At 46.6% G+C, this 20522-nt stretch overlaps 2 protein-coding genes across 2 annotated transcripts in view; both read left to right on the forward strand.

Annotated features, from left to right (window-relative positions):
- LOC124849900 overlaps positions 1–20522 on the forward strand; it is a 60935-nt gene that overhangs the window by 37789 nt on the left and 2624 nt on the right. The window contains exons 3-6 of the mRNA XM_047331335.1: positions 6808–6964; positions 7829–8040; positions 15714–15863; positions 16852–16901. Coding sequence (XP_047187291.1) covers positions 6808–6964; positions 7829–8040; positions 15714–15863; positions 16852–16901 — 569 coding nt within the window. The remainder of the gene's footprint in view (positions 1–6807; positions 6965–7828; positions 8041–15713; positions 15864–16851; positions 16902–20522) is intronic.
- The window catches only part of plxna2 (plexin A2), a 173173-nt gene continuing 171006 nt past the window's right edge, over positions 18356–20522 (forward strand). The window contains exons 1-2 of the mRNA XM_035645035.2: positions 18356–18542; positions 18936–19058. The gene's annotated coding sequence lies outside the window, so the exon portion shown is untranslated. The remainder of the gene's footprint in view (positions 18543–18935; positions 19059–20522) is intronic.

Consider the following 20522-nt stretch of genomic DNA (forward strand, 5'->3'; position numbering starts at 1 on the left):
CTCAAGAAAGCAATGCCTCTAGTTTGAACACTAATTTAAATCATGATATGATTAGGCCCTGTCACGATAACTCCTTTTTGTTGCGTGATATGTTGTCCCAGAAATGATTGCGATAAACAATATTATCGTCATTTTAAGACCATTTATTGATACTGAATCATGTGAGCTTGCGGTATATTGGTCCAACACGATTTGTGTTGCTGCTGAGAGAAGAGTTATCCAAAGTTTAGACTCGAGTTTAGTCCTCAGACAAAACAAGCAAGTTGAAGACATGGTGCCTTTAGAAAAATATTAAGAAATCCACATTTTCTGACATTTTATAGACCGAACCATGTGATAGGTCAATAACAATTATTGATGTATCATAATTATGTATCGTATACATATTCATGTATCGTATGATGAGTCGATGACATAATTATCGTTCCTTTTTTTTGTCAGATCTGTCAGTGGCATGTTTGTTAGTATGTTTGCTTATTACAAATACTACATCGTTTGAACAAGATTACAGGAACACAGGCAGTGACGGTGGCCCCGACACCTGTTGCAGGACCTGAGCAGTTCTTCAGTCCTGCAGTGCAGCACCAATAACATTTCATGTGAAAGAGATCAGAGGCAGCCATCTTCATTTCTATTCCTTAGTTGAAGCTTTTATTGTTCACTGAAAAAAACCTTTTTTCACTCGGGCACTGACAAGATTCACAACTCCATGTGAAGGTCACCGTAGCTGAATGTTTGTCTCAACTTGCTTTGTGTTGCGCTAGATTTGCACGTTGATATATATTTTCAAACTTTCACGTGAAAATGTGTCCAGAAGGATATAGATTTTTCTCATCGCGGGTAAAGGCAGCAAGGAGTCACTGTACCCCGTTGCAGTTGTTATGTAATGGGATCCACGCGGTTGGTCTTCTGCCTCTTCAGAAGCAGCTCCAGCATCAACAGCAGGACTTGAAAGTGTCCCCGCGACATCCCAGAATACGTCCAGAACAAAGGCCGCGGTCGAGCTTAAGGCTGCGTTCCATTATACCTCGGAACTCGGAACTTGGGTTTTGCTGTTCCAGTATGATCTCGGGACTCGGAATTACGAGTCCCCAAGTCAGATAATTGCAACTGGAACGCCCCTCCGACTCGGAATTCCAACTCCCCGACTTCTGGGTTCAGCTTCTGCGTCAGGCTGTGGACTCTCCTTCTCCTCCCTTGTAGAAAGCTACATTTTGTCTTTAGTTGAGTGAGGAAGAGGACAAGATCATAATTTTTTTTTAAAGAAGAAGAATGAGCAGGCGGAAATTTATTTAAACTTACAATTCAAAAAGAGTCGCAAATGTGCCGATCTGGTGGACTGAGCTGGTCATGAGATCGGATTGCATCCATGTCATTAAATGAATCTTCGGGGGGAAATATTTTTTTTTTTAAATTTAGAGAGCAGCATCAGTTATGCTGAACAGCTGTGAGCAGTCAAATGCAGTTGGTGTTCGTCGCTACTTCCTGAGTTGGAAAAAAGTGAACGCATCACTGTAGACGCAGCCACGAACGAAACACTCCACCGGAAACAACAACACGAGCCACAAGTGGCGGCTGCACGCCCTGACAATGGATAATTTATCTGTCACGTCTGCGGCATATGCCTCAATTAGAAAGTAATTTTCGGCAAATTGTCATTGTTCGGCTCTCTGCTCTGTTTTTTCCTTCTTCCTCGCTTCCCACAGTGGCTTCAGCTGCAACAATGCTATACATTTAGGCACATATCGCTGCCCCCCCAGGCGAACCGTCTGATCAAAAACATCGCATCTGCGGGGAGAAATTTGGCCCGGGGGGGTCACATATTGCATCATGATGATGGCGCCCATTTTGGCTTGAATGGAACTGGATAGAGAGAATGACGAGTCTTTAGGAAGTGCAGGGAATGACCGTCAGAGCTGCGGCGGCCAAAACAAAGAGGCTTCATTATCGATGTGCGGCTTTCGCTGTGTGCCAGTGATGAGAAATCAAATGGAATTGCAGAGGGGGGGGGGGGGGGGGGGTAGAAGTGGAGTAGAAGTGGAGTACATGTTTAAGGTTACACAATGTGTTGAAGCCACAGTGAGGCTTTTTTTCTCTCCCGCCTCTTGTCAATAATTGCATCGACTTCTGGAGGTGGCCATATCACATTTCTGCAGGACATAAAAGACAACCTGCGCGTGCTGTAATGAGCTTTTTGATTAAGAAGGAAAAATCCGCTGCAGGGAGAAAGAAAGGAAGTGATGGAGTAATTTCACTCGTGCCACATCAGTACACGCCTGACACACACACACACACACACACAAACACACACACAGGGGAGCATTAAGCGGCTGTTCTGTAGCCGTAACGTCCTCGTCCTCCTCCTCCTTCCGGCCAGAGAAGCCAAACACGGGCACTTCTTGTTCTTCTTCTTCTTCTGCTGCGCGACACGTTGCGTCTGTGTGCGTTTGTGATTTCGAAAGAAAGGAGGAGATAATTTATCCTTCAAACGTTCAAGTCGGCCTCATTCAGCTTTGCACTCGAGAGGATGTGAATCCACTGTCTGGGAGGACAAACAGTGCGCGGAAGGTCCTGAAATGGAGAGGAGGCTTTTGTTGAGAAGGAATTAAAGGAGGGGGGGGGGGGTTCGTCTGTCATTCCGTGGATAAGGTCTCTGCCATCAGCCTCGTGGTTAACGCACTCTTTTGTCACACCTCAGCCTTGTTATCTATTACCCCCCCCCCCCCCTTTCTTTCTGTGCTTTGTGTGTTCTGTGCATCCTGTTCCCTGCGTCTGTTGTGCACTCGGCCCTACGCGCGGATAGTTCATCACTCTACCTCCTCGCTTCATTACAGCCTAAAGATGGGCTGTCATCACCACTGATGGCCGTGCATTAGTGTTTTTTCTCCCCCCGCCTCTCTTCGCCCCACCAGCGTGACAGGACGACCGACCGGCGGGGGTGACGGTGCCATGTGGCATGTGCGTGGTCCCCCCCACCCCACCCCAGAGCTGTTATCAGCAGAAACACAAAGAGTCTTGGAAGAGATCCTTCAGAGGGAGGAAGAGGGAAAGCGATTGGTGCGTGTAATTACAGCTCACGGTGATTTTTGGTGCGAGCATGTACTGTGGCAGGTTGGTGTTGTTGGTGACGTCGGTCTGTTTTTGCTGCAGGGCCTCAGGGGCTCTGGTGAGACTTCCCCTGGCCGAGCATTGAGAGCACGCCGGGGCTGCGTGCGGAGATAATCAGCCTCCATTCAGATGAGGATCAGTTCAGGTTTGTTTGCTGGAATCCTTAGCAGCTCCCGTCCCCCCCTGCCACACAAACATCAGGCACGCCGTGCCCGGCGGGGAGGGTTGTTGATGCCACCGGCAGTGACACCGATGAAGCATGGCGGCTGACTCGAATTGCAGCTCTCTTTCTTTCTGAGTGCTCGACTTGAGAGCGCCACGCTCGTCCTCCGAAAAGCTAAAAGAGTCTTTGACAAGTCAACGGGTCTGGGTGAAGGTTACGGAGGTGCTCTGCATTCACGGCATAAATTTTCAGTGACCTTTTTCTTGAACATCCGTCAAGAGGGATACGTTACAAGGATTTGACGGCGAAGCTGAAAAGTGTTCTTCTTTTTTTTTTTGAGTGTCGCGTGTTAGTCGCGGTTGAATGAGTTGCGTTTTGAATACCACCACAGCATCGTCCAACCTTTTTTCTTCTTCTCCACTTATACTCACACCGACCTCTAGGGGGCACTGTGGCAGATACTTCAGACGGTGTCAGACAAATGGTTTCTAATTTTGCACCTGCGTGAAACATCATGGATTGGAGGATACATGATGCGTTGATACAGTTCCAAGAATTTGGCGATTTTGGTTTTTACAGAAATGCACACATACGTACGTATCTTAAACCTTTGACGAATATGTAAATCGGGCATCTTATCGCTTCCTCATTTTTTCCAGAAAAACCCAGCCGTCAAAGCTTTTCGAGGCTGAGGTGGTCTGATCGCAGCCTCCCTCCCCCCGTCGCGTGATCTTTGGTGAAAAGCTGGCAAGGATAGATGTGCGACACTTGCAGCAGTGTGTGTGTGTGTGTGTGTGTGTGTGTGTGTGTGTGTGTGTGTGTGTGTGTGTGTGTGTGTGTGTGTGTGTGTGTGTGTGTGTGCGTGTGCGTGTGTCGGTCTCGAGTCCATCTGTGGCAGAACAAGAAGGTTCCTGTGTCATTACCCACTCGGCTGCACAAACATCTTCAATTAACAGCAGCCCAGATACTGATGACACATTTTTCCGGCGATGTTGCTCTGCCTCTGTGACCGATCTCCTCACACTCTGCTGGGCTCCAAAGTGCCGAAGGGGGGGGGGGGGGGGGGGGGGGGGGGGGGGGGGGGGGGGTGGGGAGAAAAAAAAGCAAAGGTTTCACTGACATGCGGTGAAAAGCATATGTGCCTTAAGTACCTCTTCCCTTTGGTTCCCGCCGCTGCCACTGCTGCTGCTGCTGCTCTTTTAGGCCGCTCGGGGGGAGAGAAACGAAACTGTGACTCAGGAGTCGGCGTCATAATCGCGTCTCCAGGTGCAAAGGAATTCGCAGCACGTTTTTTGTCCTTCCCTGGCTGCATATGGGGTACATAATCAGTTGGCACTTGACCTTGACTTGTATCATTAATTCAGCGAGTAAACTGTCGGCCTCTCTCACCAGCTGTGCTCCGGATTGTAACCTTGGCTCGCTGAAGGTCAAGCACCCTTCGCAAGAGTTTTTAGTTTCCCGAGATGGTGGGGGCTGTCTCTTCAGATCCCTTATTTTTCCTTTACTGTACTTTATTGAACTTATTAAACTTTAGATACCTGACAACATTGCAAAAAGCTGCATCCACGTTTAAAAACCGACATCCGTCCAGTTCGTATCAGTGTTAATCCCTGTCCAGACCTGAAAACGTATGTCACACACAGTAGCCATTCACGTGAACCGGGCATGCGTGTGCCGGTGTAAACAGGAAGCAGATTGTCTCCTCTGCCGTCGACGGACGAGAAACAGCGATAATGAAAAGTATGACGAAGGATTTCTCTTCTTGGACTGACGGCTGAGGTGGAACTGTGACTGACGGCAACTGTCTACGACGCTTTGCCTTCACCACCGGTTGGGGAGTCGTGACTGACGAGAACCAACCAGGAAGCGAATGCGGGTCACTGCGCCATCCATCCGCAAGACTCCCACAAAGTTTTCAAACTGAGACGGGGGCGAGCGGCGTCTCCAAGCGTCTCCGTTTAAGAAGCTCGGCAACTCCAGAGTACTGTCATATTTAGATCTTTGGGGGAGGGTAGTGTTGCTTTTATGATGTCATGGTGAGGGTCTAAATAAAATATTGATAATGCTGTGGAGGTTCTTGCTGTGTCAACCTAAGCTGTGGTTTTCCCCTTATTACGTGAAAAAAAGGAATCATGTCACTGTAACACTAGTCAAATCTCATTGTGTCCAATCACTGTGGCAGAGAGGCGGAGGCTGAATCACGTGGGAAGGGGAGAGACGGAGGTCCTGGTGGATCTAGGTCAGTAAGGACAGGCTCTGTTGAGTAACAATAACAGGTGAGCAGCTGAGTCACCGTGCGAGGAAATTTCATTTAGAGGCCAGAGCCTGCCCGCATCGCTTTATTACGGTGCGGCTAACAAAGTCCTGGTGCCTGGAGAGATAAAGCCGAGCGCCGGCGTCTTCCGCTGGTCCCATCAGAGGCTCCACTGATCAGCCCGAGATGCCCTCGGTCCTCCTTCCACCCGCCGGGGGAGTGAACTGTAACAGCGCGCCACTCCTTTGTGGAGTTTCACTTCCAATCATTTCTGCCACCAACCCCCACCTGACTCCAAATTACATTGAAAGGGCCTCTTGTACATTAAGCGCCGGACAAATCCAATTGCCGTTGCAGCAGCAGGAGGAGGAGGAGGATCAGGGTTAAATGAACCTTTTCAAGAGATTTGGATTTTCAAAAGCTCATCAAGCAAAAACACTTATCCTGAGTTCGCCCCTTTAGACCTCGGCGCCTTGGGGGTCTCCTCGCTTTCTGTTGACACGGATACGTTGCCGTCTGCTCTTCCTCGTTTGCACAGTGCAACGGAACTCGATCAAATAAAAGCGTCGCTGATTGAGGCCGGGTCGCAGCGGAGATGCCCCAGTCCCCCCCCCCCCCCCGTCCTTGACGCGGCTATCTCCGGTGAAATGAGCCGTGAAGAGCTGCTGTCATGAGGTGTCAAAGGAAGAAACCAGGAGCGAGGTGGGGGAAATGGATTGTGGCCAGAGCCAGATCTGACTTTTTGATAACGGAGCCGGGGTCTTTTGTGTGTGTGTGTGTGTGTGTGTGTGTGTGTGTGTGTGTGTGTGAGCGGACACACTGATGTGCAGTTAGCGGGGGCACTCATCCACGGGAGTCGATACGAGTGCGGTGAACCGTGAAGGGGCGGAGGTCGGCCGAGGTCAGGCACACGACGGCATGAGCTGGAACAAGATTTCAAAATGCAAAATGGGGAAACGGTTTTGTGAAATTGATATATTTGAAGTCCACATCTGTTTTTGCCGTAGAGTCATTTTTTACTGCGGGTGGTCAAGCGTGATTTTTCATCATCTGTATGATGTGATGTGACAGAGATAAGAGGCAACCGAGGTCGTATTGTACCGTGTGCCTGCTCAGCCGGGGAAAGATGTGTGCACAGTCTGAGATATTGTGAATTCATTCAAATTGTCGGCCATTCTACATTTCATGGATGCTTAGTTTCTTTTTTCCAGTTCAGGTGCACACGTCCTTGTATTTGGAAAAAGAAATGGCTTCATTTAACCTCTGCTGTTTCCCCGCGCAGCGCCCGTGATGACGTACTCTTCTACCAACCTGAGGACTTTCAGCAACATGCGGCAGAAGTCTCCTGTACAAACAACCAGCCTCCGTCTTGGCTGCTGCTGCTGCTGCTGTGGACTTTACTGCAGGGGAGAACATTTGCAACAGAACGAGGGGATGCTGTAAGTATCGCCCTGTGCCTCAATCGGTGAGTTCTTTTCATAGACAGCAGAAAATCTGTGCTCCCATGTTTTTTTTTCGTCTTGTTCTTGATTTTTATATGATGCAATGTTTTCCTCAACTATTCTTTACAGGGATCCAGTTCTGGCTGGAGGAGTATCACATATTCTGAGTGTAAATCCTTCCTTACTTGCTCCACAGGCCCTGAAACAACAGAGTCGGGGGGGGGGTGCCCCGCTGTTATTATCGGGTTTGGGAAAAAAACCACTAAAAGTGTAATTTCTTAAATGGTTTGAAAAGGCGAGGGGCGCCCGGTTTAAAAGATTGATTAAGGGATTTAGTTTCACGCTGTACAAGCCCAAGAGGCGAGCCGAGGTCACAGCCGGGGGCCAAGACAAACAAATATACCTGTCAGCCCACTCGCTCGCATGGACTCGCACGGTCAAAGAAACAAAAACACACCGCAAGTCATCTTACACCTCACTGTGTTTTCAGGCAGGATTATGTTTTTTTTCTTCTCCCCACCAACAGTCAATGACACATCCACGAGGCTGGAACAACATACTGACCAAAATGCTTTAATTATTAGGTCATTATTTATTAGCACAGAATTCAGTGTGATTGCCACATATGCCACCTAAGCTTCAGTGAAACTTTTAAAGTCCTTAAAAGGGATATAAGGGATTTTAAAGCAACACACGTTTTGTAGGAATCTGCGAATATTTCCTCACCGTCCGGCAGCTGTCGCTGTTGTGTGCCCGATGTGCCCTATGTTTCCATCTAAATGTCAAGCGAATTGTAAGTGAATTTTTGAAAATTGTCGCCAAAAAAAAGAAAATGCGAAGACCGTGCTTTTCCATCAACAGGTTTGGAGCGAATGGACTAGAGCAGGTTTCGGCCGAAGATGGCGTTGTAGGGTACGTGGGCCGCCGACGGCGGCACGGCTGTGATAGAACAGTAGAAGAAGAAGAGGGTTGCAAACCGAAAAAAACAAAACAACAGTTGCCTTGGCGACATGAAGTCTGCAGGACACAGAGCAACCATCAGAGGAAGACAGCGGAAACAGCCGATCAGTCATGTGAGTGGAAGTCACATATTCGACAAAGGTGTTTCCATCTTCCATGCTGCGCATGAACTCTTTCTCCCAAAAAGGCGAAAACGACCTCAAGCCAGCGTATGAACTTTTTTGTGAAATTAGAGGATGTTTTTGTCAAATTTTGCCATTTCCATCAACTTTTTCTAATGCGATACTTTAATATGTGCATAAAATGGGTTCATCGAAACGTAGCTAATGTGTAACAGACAATCGAATGGATGCCTTTTATTTTGGTGTTCCGAGCTCGCTGTCAAACAAGAGTGACGTTTAAATAATCAAACATTAAAACAGTCATTCAAGCTGCGATTGAGTGAGCGACATATTGTCAAGTCCATGGGGCCCTGAACATGTTGGGATATAATGGATGAGCTGTTAGCCTCCAGTTCTCTTGGCTCAACAGAACACAGAGAGCCAATGCCACTGCTGAACGTAGCGGGGCCGTAACCGAGTTAGCGAGTGCAATCTCTCTAAAACGAGATCATGCCTTCTTTGGCAGAAAGACTCGGAGGGCCACACTTTTAGCGTAATTGCCCACACAATTATGTAAATGCGGAGATTCTGCACTCAAGGCCGTGTCTGTTTGTTCTCATCTAAAAATCCTCTTCTAATTCGGTTCGTATACATTTGAGCGATAAAAAAAAATAAAAGAAGAACAATGCTCAGATGAATTGCATGTCCAAGTATTTTCCTCTTGGAAGTGTTCTGGAATAAGATATTCTCCATGCCATTTCGAGCTGTAAAAATGTTTCCCACACACACACACACACACACACACACACACACACACACACACACACACACACACACACACACACACACACACACACACACACACACACACACACACACACACACACACACACACACACACACACACACACACACACACACACACACACACACCGGGCCACAGAGTGTTTTTTCCCCTTCACCACTTACAAATGCCTTTTATTTGCCTCTGGCCTCTGCTCAATCCAGCTGGTCACATCTGTGTGAACAAGCAGAACTGGCACAGTCGCACGGGCCAGTTGTACGGCACTCGTGAGCGGGCCGTTGCTTGGCAACCTTAAAACTCTAGGTGACTGGGGACGTCTAGCTGCTCGGAGGACGGGTGGGGTGAATGAAAAGATGGTGGTGGTGGGGGCGCTGCATTCATCTGATCAGCTTCTCCTCTTCACGCTGCTGCTGCCTTGACATTATCTGCAGTTTTGTGCCGAGTTACAGCATTTTCTGCTGTTGTGATGTCTGAGAGGCAAAATATCGGATGAAGTTTTAACCTCAAAAAAGTCAAGAACAACATCCATCCATTATCTTTACCGCTTTATCCTTTAAGGATCATGGGGGGGGGCTGGAGCCAATCCCAGATTATATGACTCTGGACAGGTCACCAATTTAATACAGGGCCAACATACCAGTCGTCGACCAATATGGCTTTTTCATTACTAATGAAGAGACCGATAACCGATATTTGAAACCGATATTTGTCTGCAGTAAAAGGGTCAAAAGGCATCAAAATTTTGAATAACACAAACTCATTATTATGAAATAGAACAAACAAACATGGATGGGACGTTGATAAAGTCCAGGGAAAGTCATGACAGCGGTGGCCTCAGAGCCAAAGTAGCACATTTAAAAATGAAATTATCGATTACGATAATCATAAAAATTATGAATATCGGCGACCGATTATGGACCAGGAAAGTAATCGGTTGACCGCTCCAACATACAGTGACAAACAGCCATACATCACATCACATTCACACCTATGGTCGATTTAGAATCTCCAAATAACCGTAACCCATATGGACTGTGGGAGGAAGCCACGCATGGACCCTGGATTCGAACGGAGAACCCTCTCGCCGCGGGGCGACACTGCTAACCACCACACCACCGTGCCGCTCCCTCAAGAACAACACGCTAGAGCATTTTTTACATCGCGCTCATGGCGGTTTAAAGAGTTGAAAATGGAGAGATTTTCCGTGGTACGTTGGAGTCAAATTACACAAGCGCTTTAGCATATTTGTGTGTGTGTGTGTGTGTGTGTGTGTGTGTGTGTGTGTGTGTGTGTGTGTGTGTGTGTGTGTGTGTGTGTGTGTGTGTGTGTGTGTGTGTGTGTGTGTGTGTGTGTGTGTGTGTGTGTGTGTGTGTGTGTGTGTGTGTGTGTGTGTGTGTGTGTGTGTGAGTGACACTGTGTCACACTGACACTGTCCTACTATAAAGCCAAGGGCATGCCGTCATAATTGCTGCGAGTGATCCAATTATGATCCAATTCTATCTACTCCACAGGGGGCAGGAGGTGCAACGGGGACATTAGAAATGGATAATTTACCCGGCTGTCAAGAGATATACACTGCTTCGTCCTTTATCCGCCGCAAAGCACACACGATGCTGTGCTCCCATTAGCTCACTGCAGAAGCCCACAAACAAACACATACAGCTGTAAGTCTCCAGCTGCACACTAATTCTTTGTTTCCCAACGAAAGGAAATGTATATTTCCATCCCCTTATTTTTCTTCTTCTTCTGTAATGTCTCATTGGGTCGTGGCTCCATTACCTCTGTACTCTCAGGGGGAGGCTAGCTTCATGCCACATTAGGAATATGGCCTCATGGATTTCACATTAAATGGCTAATTTTTTCATTTTTTTTTTAAACCACTCACAAAGCTCATACATTTTGGAGCTCATACGTGCGAACATTTGAGAATGCACACCAAACACGTCCTGAGCAAATGCAATTTTGCCGCATTTCAGTACTGTATCTTAACGTCCGCCGCTCTCCTATCTGCGCTCATGACATGTCGAGGCCTGCGGTCTGGCAGAACGGCAGCCGAGTGTGAACAGTAATCATCTGTTGTCAATCAGTCGCCCGAAGATTTCACTCAGGAATCAATCAGCCTTTGGGAGGCTTACAGGCAAATCAACACTGGTGCAGGTGGACAGGACGGACGGGGCCGACCGGCAGCTTACACACTCCGTCTGCCGGCGGACACACGAGGACAAATCCAACGAAATGGGCAGAAGGGGATTCTGTGACGCTCTCCGAATGTAAAAAAAACACCTAAATGTCCTCACTACATAAGGTCTGCAACTCAAAGTGGTCCCAACAAAGATGGCATCGCACAGTTACACACACAATCACAAAACCCTCATCACTTTCCATATTGCGAAAGCTTGATCTCTCCCTGTGCCTTTGTCTGTTATCGGAGCAAAAAGCGAATGTTAGTGTTTCGGAAATGCGATGAACACCGAAGGAATCACCACCCAGTCTGGACGTCACAGGTTCTGAGAGAACGCTTGACTCTGGTCAGCAGGTGAGAGTTCCACGGAGTAGAACTGCAACAGCTTACCGATAAATCCACTAGTAATTGAATACAAAATGAATCGCCGACTATTTTGATAATCAATCAAACCGTTCAAGTAGTTTTGATGAAAAAAAAAAGTCTAAATTCTCTGATTTCCGGTTCTTAAATGTGAATATTTTCTGGTGTCTTTGCTCCTCTACGACAGAAAAGGAAATATCCTTCGTGCGTGGACAAAAGAAAACATAATCTTGGGGTTTTTGGGAAACATGTTCAACATTTTTCACCATTTTATGACAAAAAAACAAAATCGATCAATCAAGAAAAATAGTCGACAGATAAATCGATGATGAAAATACTCGTTAGTTGCAGCCCTTGTTATGAGTCACATACTGTATATGTCGGAGGCCGACAACGCAATAAGAATGAGGTCCTTTATTGGTTCACCGCTTGCGCATGTGCATCGTGTAAAGTAAATCTTGAATCTTTGTAACGCTAACTTGGTACGTCTCTTCTTTTGCCACATTTTAAAATCTGCCACTGTCAGAGGCAACGGAAGTATGAATCTACTGTACGACCAATCACACTGCGACCTCTTATCGTGTTGTGGCCGCAACCAAAGCTCGATGTTATGATCTGAAAACCGCCTCAGTGGGTTGGTTACTTTCGAAAGACCCCAGTGTTTGTTTTTTTTTTTTGTGAAAGAAAGATATTGAGGTGTTGAATCTCCTCCGACGTTCTTTCTCGTCCGCCCCAACAGAAAGACGTGTCTGAGCTAACGGGCGCGTCCGATGGACCGTGGTTTCATTCGCCCCTTTGATTTACACTGCAATGAAAAGGCCAATTAAATGCCCGTTCTCCCCGTTTCCTGATTATGGCACTAAATAATACATGTTGCGGAGAATGACTGTGCCTCCCCTCCAGCTGAACTCGGCCATTGTCTCGTAAGCGCCCGCGGATCCAACCCCTCATGTTGACGTGCTTCATAAACGTTTTATAGCGAGTCACGCAGAAAAACACACCGACGTGTCCTTAACAACCCCTTCTTCTTTTCAAACACTACTGACATTGTAATGTACTTCTGAGCATAATGCCGGTGATTAGCCAAAAGCCTCGACCAAATAAAGATAATGCACAAAATCAGCGGCGCAGCCGGCAAGAGAAACGATTACCTTACACTACAGCATACATGTTTGGGGTCGTGTGCCGCCCGCCCACTCCTGGGCACTGCAGGGCTACTTTTGTACACATCTCTCAAAACGAGTATGAATTATATTTCGTATATTCCTGCAGAGGAACTCATTCAAACTCCATTAGCCTTCAGGGCTGAGAGGTGCACGGTGGAAGCGGCAGAATCCAGGTGTGATTTAACGTACAGTAGCTCAGTTCAGCCATCATTCACGTAGGCAAGAAGGGGGGGGGGGGGGTGACGAGTAATGGTGCACCACCGCTCATGGCCCCTAAATGTGGGAGATTCATCATCACGGCATATACATGGCGTGAATACACGTCATCTCGTGGTAGGGGGAAATAAGGCACCACGGCACAGACTCTGTCACAGACACTAGTTGCCTTGCAGCCGTATGTGGAGTTACTGTACATTGGTAGTTATTTTAAAAGTCTTCAAGAGCCTTGTGGTGGTTGATCATTTTTTTTTATAGATTTCTTTTAATATTTCATTTTATTCTTCCATTACTGCCACACCAAAGATGAGAGAGAGGCAATTTCAAAGTCATCATCATAAATTCATTTCTGGCAACAACTGTTTGTTTTTCTCCAACTAAAGGAAGAAAAGAACAACAAAAAATCAAAAGGAGGAACAAAAGAAAATTGAGACTGAAAAAAATACACCCTGGAAGAAAAACAGCAGACTTTTCCACATCAACATTTGCATTAACAACTGTAACGTTTGCTCATGTCTTTTCCTTTTTTTTCCTGTTTGTTCTTTAGCTAAAGTCACATTGAAAGAAGCATCGCTCTGCAATTCTGCCACAGCGGCTGCTAAGCATATATATAGATTTTTTTTCTATTTGACATTTCCTGTGACCACAAAAAATATCTTGCGATGACATGTTTGCCTCATTGAAAAAAGCCTGAGCGGGGATGTGAGCATCGCCCCACAGACTCCCTGCCATCAGCGATGTTTGTTGTGCAGCACGGATAGTAGCATTACTAAGGATCTTGGGGGGGGGGGCTTCGTCTGGTCATGGCGCCCTGGGGAGGAAATCTTGATGTGCTTTCTGAGAGACACACTCAAAAAGAGAAAACTAAAGGCCACGCCAGAGAGGTGGAGGGAACAGGGAAGAGATACAGACTCGGGGCAGGCGTCCTAAGATATAGTGTGTGATTAGTTTTCGAGAGAGAGAGAGAGAGAGAGAGAGAGAGAGAGAGAGAGAGAGAGAGGTTCTGATAAGAGCTGCAACAGTTAATCGATTAGTAATCGACTACTTAATTCATCGCCAACTATTTTGATAATCGATTAATCAGTTCAAGCTGTTTTTTTATGAAAACAGTCAGAATTCGATGGTTTCAGCTTCTCAAATGTGAACATGTTCTGGTTGCTCTGCTCCTCTGTGACAGTAAACTGAATATCTTTGGTTGTTTGGACAAAAGAAAACATCATCTTGGAGTTTTGGGGAAACACGATCGACATTTTTCACCATTTTATGACATTTTGTGGACCAAACAACTAATCGATTAATCGAGAAAATAATCGACAGATTAATCGATAATGTAGAGTATAATCGTTAGTTGCAAGTATAGAGCTGCAACAATTAAAGGATGAGTGATAGACTACTACTAAATTTATCATCAACTACTTTGATAACTGGTTTAAGTAGATTTTATGAAAAAAAGAAAGAAGCAAAAAGTAAAAAGTCTCTGATTTTAGCTTCGCAAATGTGAATATTATCCGGGTTTCTTTAGTTTGTGGACAAAACAAAAAATCATCCCCCCTTTTTTTTTTTTTATTAATCGGTAAGCTGTTGCAGCTCGAAACCCTAGTGTTGTTTTCCCTCGGTGACTTAAGGAGGCGGAGATTTCATACTGTATGTTTTTCTCTGCCGCGTCAGAGTAACGGACATTCCAGGACGTAAGTGAAATTGATTTACACTTCTTTCTTTGCATTCGAAGCTACAGTTGCTGTACACCTGCCTCGTGTGATGCGTCTCAGAAATGTCTTTTCCGAGAACAGATGAGGAATTCTTTTCCGAGCAAGCTCCTCGGGGCCAGGCGTACATTTTTAATATCATTTTTACAGATAATGACAGCCCACAACTCCTGCAGGATACACGCGGTGGCTGGCGCTTTTTTTTCTTTTTTCCTCCGCAGCTATTTCATCTGTGAATAATTCATGATTAAGAAATGAAACTTTGGATTAATCCAATTTGAATTTTTTAATATTTGGGCAGAGCGAATGAGAATGATGGAGGCGTCCAGATGCTGCGGTCGATGCTGCTGTCCGCCCACAGGACGACGGGGCTCATCGCAGCTTAGTTCCAACCTTCACACTGCGCCGCGGAACCCCTCCAGCTGTGAGGACAACGGTTATTGTTGGTGCAAACGTCTGGTGTAATTACACTGATTATGAAAATGCACCATGCATGTGAAGAAAGAGTTTAGCGCATGCAACACTTCACGTGCACATGGCCTTGTGAAAGTTCTGGATTCGCCTCTTGTCACATAATCCTCGTGCCCGTGTCTTTATTTTTTTACTTTCATCTTGTGGCACTGAGAACAAAAATAACACGGCCAATGACTGCGTCAGTTTGTGCCGCCGGCATTTCCCCTTCTGATTTCTTCAACCCCCACATTTACATTCCATATCGGGGGGGCCTCGTGTGAAAAGGCCAGGCTGGATTAAGGTATCATGGTGATTGTATGCTACCTTACGGACAGGCAGAAGACCTAAATCCCTGTCTGGAGCGGAGCAGGTCTCAAGCTGCTGGTAAGCTCTCATCAGTCTCACCCTCTGCCTCGCGGCCCCCCCCCACCCCCCACCCCTCACACCCTAGGAGATCAGGCGTGATGGCATGTAAAGGTGGATATAATTGCTTTGTCCTCTATCTATCTTCCCCCTCTCCGAGTTGGACGTAGCCAAATGAAATGAGGTGACGCCCGAGGAGAGCGAGCGAGCTCCGTCTGTCAAAGAGACCCGATGATTTTCGTGTCTCGCGTTTCCAGAAGCAAATGTCAGACGGTCTTTCGGCGTGACAATGTTTTGCTCGCTTATGTAAAAAAAACAAAAAAACACAACTCCTTGTGGCTTAGTGCAAGTCGAATGTTTGTATTTCGAAGCTACGCAGTAAGTCGTGGAGGCCACATGCCGACTGAATATGTTCTCTCTCTGTTTAACAGGGCTCACGAGGCCTAAAATCATGTCGCAGCTCCCCGACGGGCCTGCGAACAGCCAGCATCAAACGGCGAGCTCACGGCAGAAGTGTAATCCAGCCCCGTCGCAGCTCAGTTTGTCGGGATTTTCCTCCACTCGTCCTCTCCGACGCACTCGTGAGTCAGAAAATGTGTTTCTCATTGTTTATGGCCGCACATCCCATCCGCCGTAACCGTGAAGGATAAGGATTTCCAAAGGTCCCTTTCTCCTCGTTAGTATGCAAAACTTAGCATCCTATTTTCATCACCGTGTCTCATTTTCCAAACGGGGACGGAATGAAATATATGCGGGAAATTAGTGCGTTAAACAATTTGGTTCTGCTTAATGGCGACTCCTTTGATTCGGTTTCCCGGGCCCCCGCGAGACGAGCGTGGAGGAGGAATGATTGAGATGCGCGGGCAGAGGGGGCCTGTTGGTGGCCGCGCTGCTCCGCTGAGTAGGCACCACTTCACCGCAAGAAGAGGTCATCTCCGTTGGAGTGTGGAAAAATGTGTCTAATTAAAACAAAATGCTTTATCAAGAGGCGAGGCAAAGTGAGCAGCGGACCCCGGTGGAAAAAAACTAACCGGCAATTTCCTGGGATTCATATTCTGATAGGCATCTTATTAAAAACAGAGCGACATCTGATGGAAATGCTTTGCATTTTACGAGGACGTTTCACTAATCTTCCCTCATTCTTGCTCTTTCTTTCTGGCATCCTCGTCTTCCTACAGTAGCCCTTCATCCTGTCAGGATGTTTGCACCCATGTGTTTGTCTGCGGTCTGTGTGCGTGACAGATTGAACGGTACAACAAATTTTGTTGCTCTTGGCACAAAGTACTTAAAGGGACAGTAGGCGATTCTGGAGAAAGCTCGTTTCTCTCTCTGTTGTTGTTGTTGTTGTTTTTGTTGTTGTGATTTTACTGCTCCGGCCGAGCCGCAAACCCATGACTTTGTGTGTGGTAGTCCGACGTACTAACCTCTAGGCCCAAATCACCGAGTTGCGGCGCCATTTGCCCGCACGTCTCGTAAAGGCGTCAAAGGAGTGATGTTTACAAACTGCACTCGCAGTATTGTGTGGTGCGGTCTGAACCAGGTTTTTTTTTTTGTTTCCTCGATTTACAGAGCCTGGGCTGAGCCGGAAAACCCGGAATTTTTTTTCGCCGCACACAAAAGCGACAGCTAACGGACGGTGAGGAAATATTTCTCAGATTTAAAAACAAAACGTGATTTGCTTTACAATCGCTTACTGCCCGTTTTATTGTGTTTCTATATTATCGCTGTTCATCGTCTCTGGCGGCTCAGTTGTGGCACTGATGTGCAGAACGTTGGACGATCACACTGCACCTCCCCGTCGCCGCTTTTTGGAGGTGCCATGTTTTCCTTGCAGATGGTGGAATCTGAGCCCGTGATTCGTCGCCATGAGTTTGATTTGTGAGATTACGGCACACGGCTGTAGAATGCCTCCAAGCAAGGACAAAGTAATGATTGTCAAAGAAAAAAAAGAAAAAAGCTATTTAATACAATGCCTCACTCTGCAAACACATCGGAGCAGCTCGCAATCACCCTCGTCCCCTGCCATCGCATCTCTGTGGAAATTAATTGCTGTTTTTAATTTAGTTTTTTTCATTGATAAATCCTGTCAAGCTTAAGAGATTCTGCCAAAGGGATACATGGCGATTAGGCCGCGCATTACTTCATTTGAAATAGGGGTCGACCCATTACTAATCTAAGAGATCGATATTAGAAAATGATATTTGTCTGCAGTCAAAAAGTGTCAAAAGGAGTCAAAATGTAGAACACAAACTCTTGATACGAAGCTTTTTGTTCAATTCAAAGAACCTTTCAAAATGACCTTCACACACAAAGTGCAGGGAGCTATCAGCAGCATTATTATGAAGTTGAACAAACGAACATGGACGGGACATTGCTATTGCCATTGCTCATAGTGAACTCACGCTCATCGTCCCTCTGACATTCGCCAAACTCTGTCTCTAGGGAGGGAGAGAAACTAAAACTAAAACTTAAAGCAACAGTGTGTAATATTTAGAAGAACTTATTCACAGGAATTGAATATATTGTCCGTAACTATGTGTTCATATATGAATAATCACCTGCTGAAACAAAGAACCAAGGTATTTTGGTCAACTTTGAATGAGTTGAATATAGTTAGATAGTTATTACTCCTGTAATGGGCCGACTGTGTGAATGTTTCTGCATGTAAGAGTCTTATGGCAGTGGTCCCAAGATCCATGAGTATATATCTCAGCCCCACTGTAACAGGTGGATGGTGGGACGTAAACGGCGGGGGTGGATTTCCGCATGAAGCCGGTTTAAGTTCCACAAGAATCCAAGACACGTGAGTAATTTAATAATAATAAAAAGGACCGGATATAATGAGACTATGTAAACCATGTCTTGTAGCGGCATACGGAAAATGTGATTGAATCAATATTTTACTACAAAGATGTCTTCTTCAATAGCTGATATCATTTAACCTTGGCACATTATAAATTGCATGACAGTTAAAATGTTTTGCCGGTTTCTTTTTTTCTTCTCCTCTCCGGTCGGGGCCGATTGCTCTCACGGGTCAGAGAAGAGAGGGAATGGGAGTCGACAGATTGTTGCCACGTTCCCTCGTGATATCTTCAAATATGGCCGTGCGGGGAGCAGGAATTAACGGCATCACAGGAGGGACCCCCCCACCCCTTTGAAGCCATCCAATGCGGTATGAAATTGCCGCGTGCCAGCGCTTTGATCAGCGGACGGTCGAGCGGCAGCCCTGCAGTCGGCCATCTCTCCACATTCACCATCGGGTGAGCGTCGCGCCCTGCCCCGTGCACATGCCCCTCCACCTGACCACTGTTTGATTCGCGCTGAGCTGATCCTCGGACAGATAAGCTTTGCCACGTCTCTCTATCGCCCGTCACACACGCCTTGCAGCCTCACCCCCTCCCCCTTGAGCATATCCAGAGATAAACAGTAGGTACTGCACATCACACAGACAAGATTCCCAGCAATTAACCTCTTCCACCCTCCGTGGGGCTTTGAAACCCCCCTGCGAGTTCCCCGTCTCACCTCTTCACTCAGAAACCGTCTTTTTTCGTCTGCCAGACTTGATCCCGAATGTTGAGATAAATATAAAGTGACCAGTGGCTCGGCGTATCTGACAACACCCTAATGACCAATGATGTGCGCTTTGATTTCAGATTCAGCGTGGACAGGTTCCCAGCCAGGGCTGAGAGCTGGCCCGGGTTACACCGCTGTGGGGGTGGGGAGGCCATCATGACACAGAACCCGGGGGGGTTTTGATGACGGGCGGCGACAGCGAGGTGAGTCTCTCGAGTTATGAGCACATCAATAAGCATCTGCTGCGACTATGCAGTGTATCGAGGTGCTCGAAAGAGCAAAGTAACGGAGCTGATGGTGACGGACGGGCGAGGCGACGCTGGCGTTTTCCTCTTGGTTTGCTTTGTCACTTGCTATTTGTGCACGTTGACTGAAAAATAATTGATATAATGATTCAAAGGCTAACGACAGCCTCGCTTATTGCAATTCTTATTTTAGTTTGACAAAGAGGTCATTATTCAAAGTCCAATACACTTTTTTTGTGGGGAAAAAAAAACAAATCAGCTAATGAATCCGTTGTTTCTGCACAGCCCTGGTTCTGTAAATTGAAAACGGATAAAAAATGGTGCCGAGCACACAACACTGTGTGTGCAGTTTGTAAACATCACTCCCCGACACCTTGAGAGACGTGCTCGCGACAGATTCTACGAGTCTGGGGTTTTGGCCTCGTGGTAAGCGCGTTGGTCTCCCATTCCCCGAGAATGCAGGTTCGAGCCCCCGGCTAGAGCATCACAAATCATCAACAACAAGAAAAGAGAAACCTCTTTGTCCAAAATCGCGTACTGTCCCTTTAAGCTTCAGATTTTTCCATTTTCAAACAATGTTCTTGCGCTTTTTCACTGTTAAAGAATCTGCGACCGGCCTCAGTGAGTCGATGTGTCCTGCAGTGACAGATAACATAACACTGTACGTACCTTTTGTAAAAAAAAAAAAATGGTCTGAACTATCGTGTCTCTCTCTGCGCAAAACCAGCCGCAACGTCTCCGAGGCGGTTTTCTCCTCGATATTTTCCCTTGCAGCGAATTGAGTTATGTTCCAATCAAACAAATCACGGGCTCGTTGGAGAAAACAGGCGTTCCCCCAAACAGGGCCCTGAGTAATGGATTGAAAAAGTCTGTATTTGATTACCCCCGCGCCGCACGGCGTTGACTGAGATCCATTTGAGAGGCAGTGCGGCGGAATACCAATATGGACGCCCTCCAGCTATTGACCCTGACTTTAAGCGGGCGCTGTGCTTTTAGTGTACTTACACTGGTTGTTCCACATCTTCCTCCTCCTGGCAGTTTTGCAATACTTTTGATGGCAGACACTGGCTCTCCCTCTCTCCCCCTACTCTGCATTATTGATGCATCAGAGAATGTGGATAGCCTACTTTTTCCTTTTTTTGTCATAACCCACTAAGGGCACGGATGCACCAAGATAAGAGGTCGGTGTGATCTGATGTACAACTATTTCAATGTCACTGGAGCGGAGAGAGAGAGAGAAAAATACCAGGTTTTTTTTAAACGCGGGACTCAAAAGAAAGAAATGGAAAGGAAGCTAAAAGTCAGCAGACGGCAGCCGCTATTGAAATCGCTGATCAAAGATTTATCGCTTATGAATAGAAATGAAAGTGACGACGAGGCAGGTACTTCGCTGGGTCGCATGTACGTTAGAATATATACAAC

This window comes from Scophthalmus maximus, chromosome 3 (assembly GCF_022379125.1).
Source record: "Scophthalmus maximus strain ysfricsl-2021 chromosome 3, ASM2237912v1, whole genome shotgun sequence".
In the NCBI taxonomy this organism is placed as follows: domain Eukaryota; kingdom Metazoa; phylum Chordata; class Actinopteri; order Pleuronectiformes; family Scophthalmidae; genus Scophthalmus; species Scophthalmus maximus.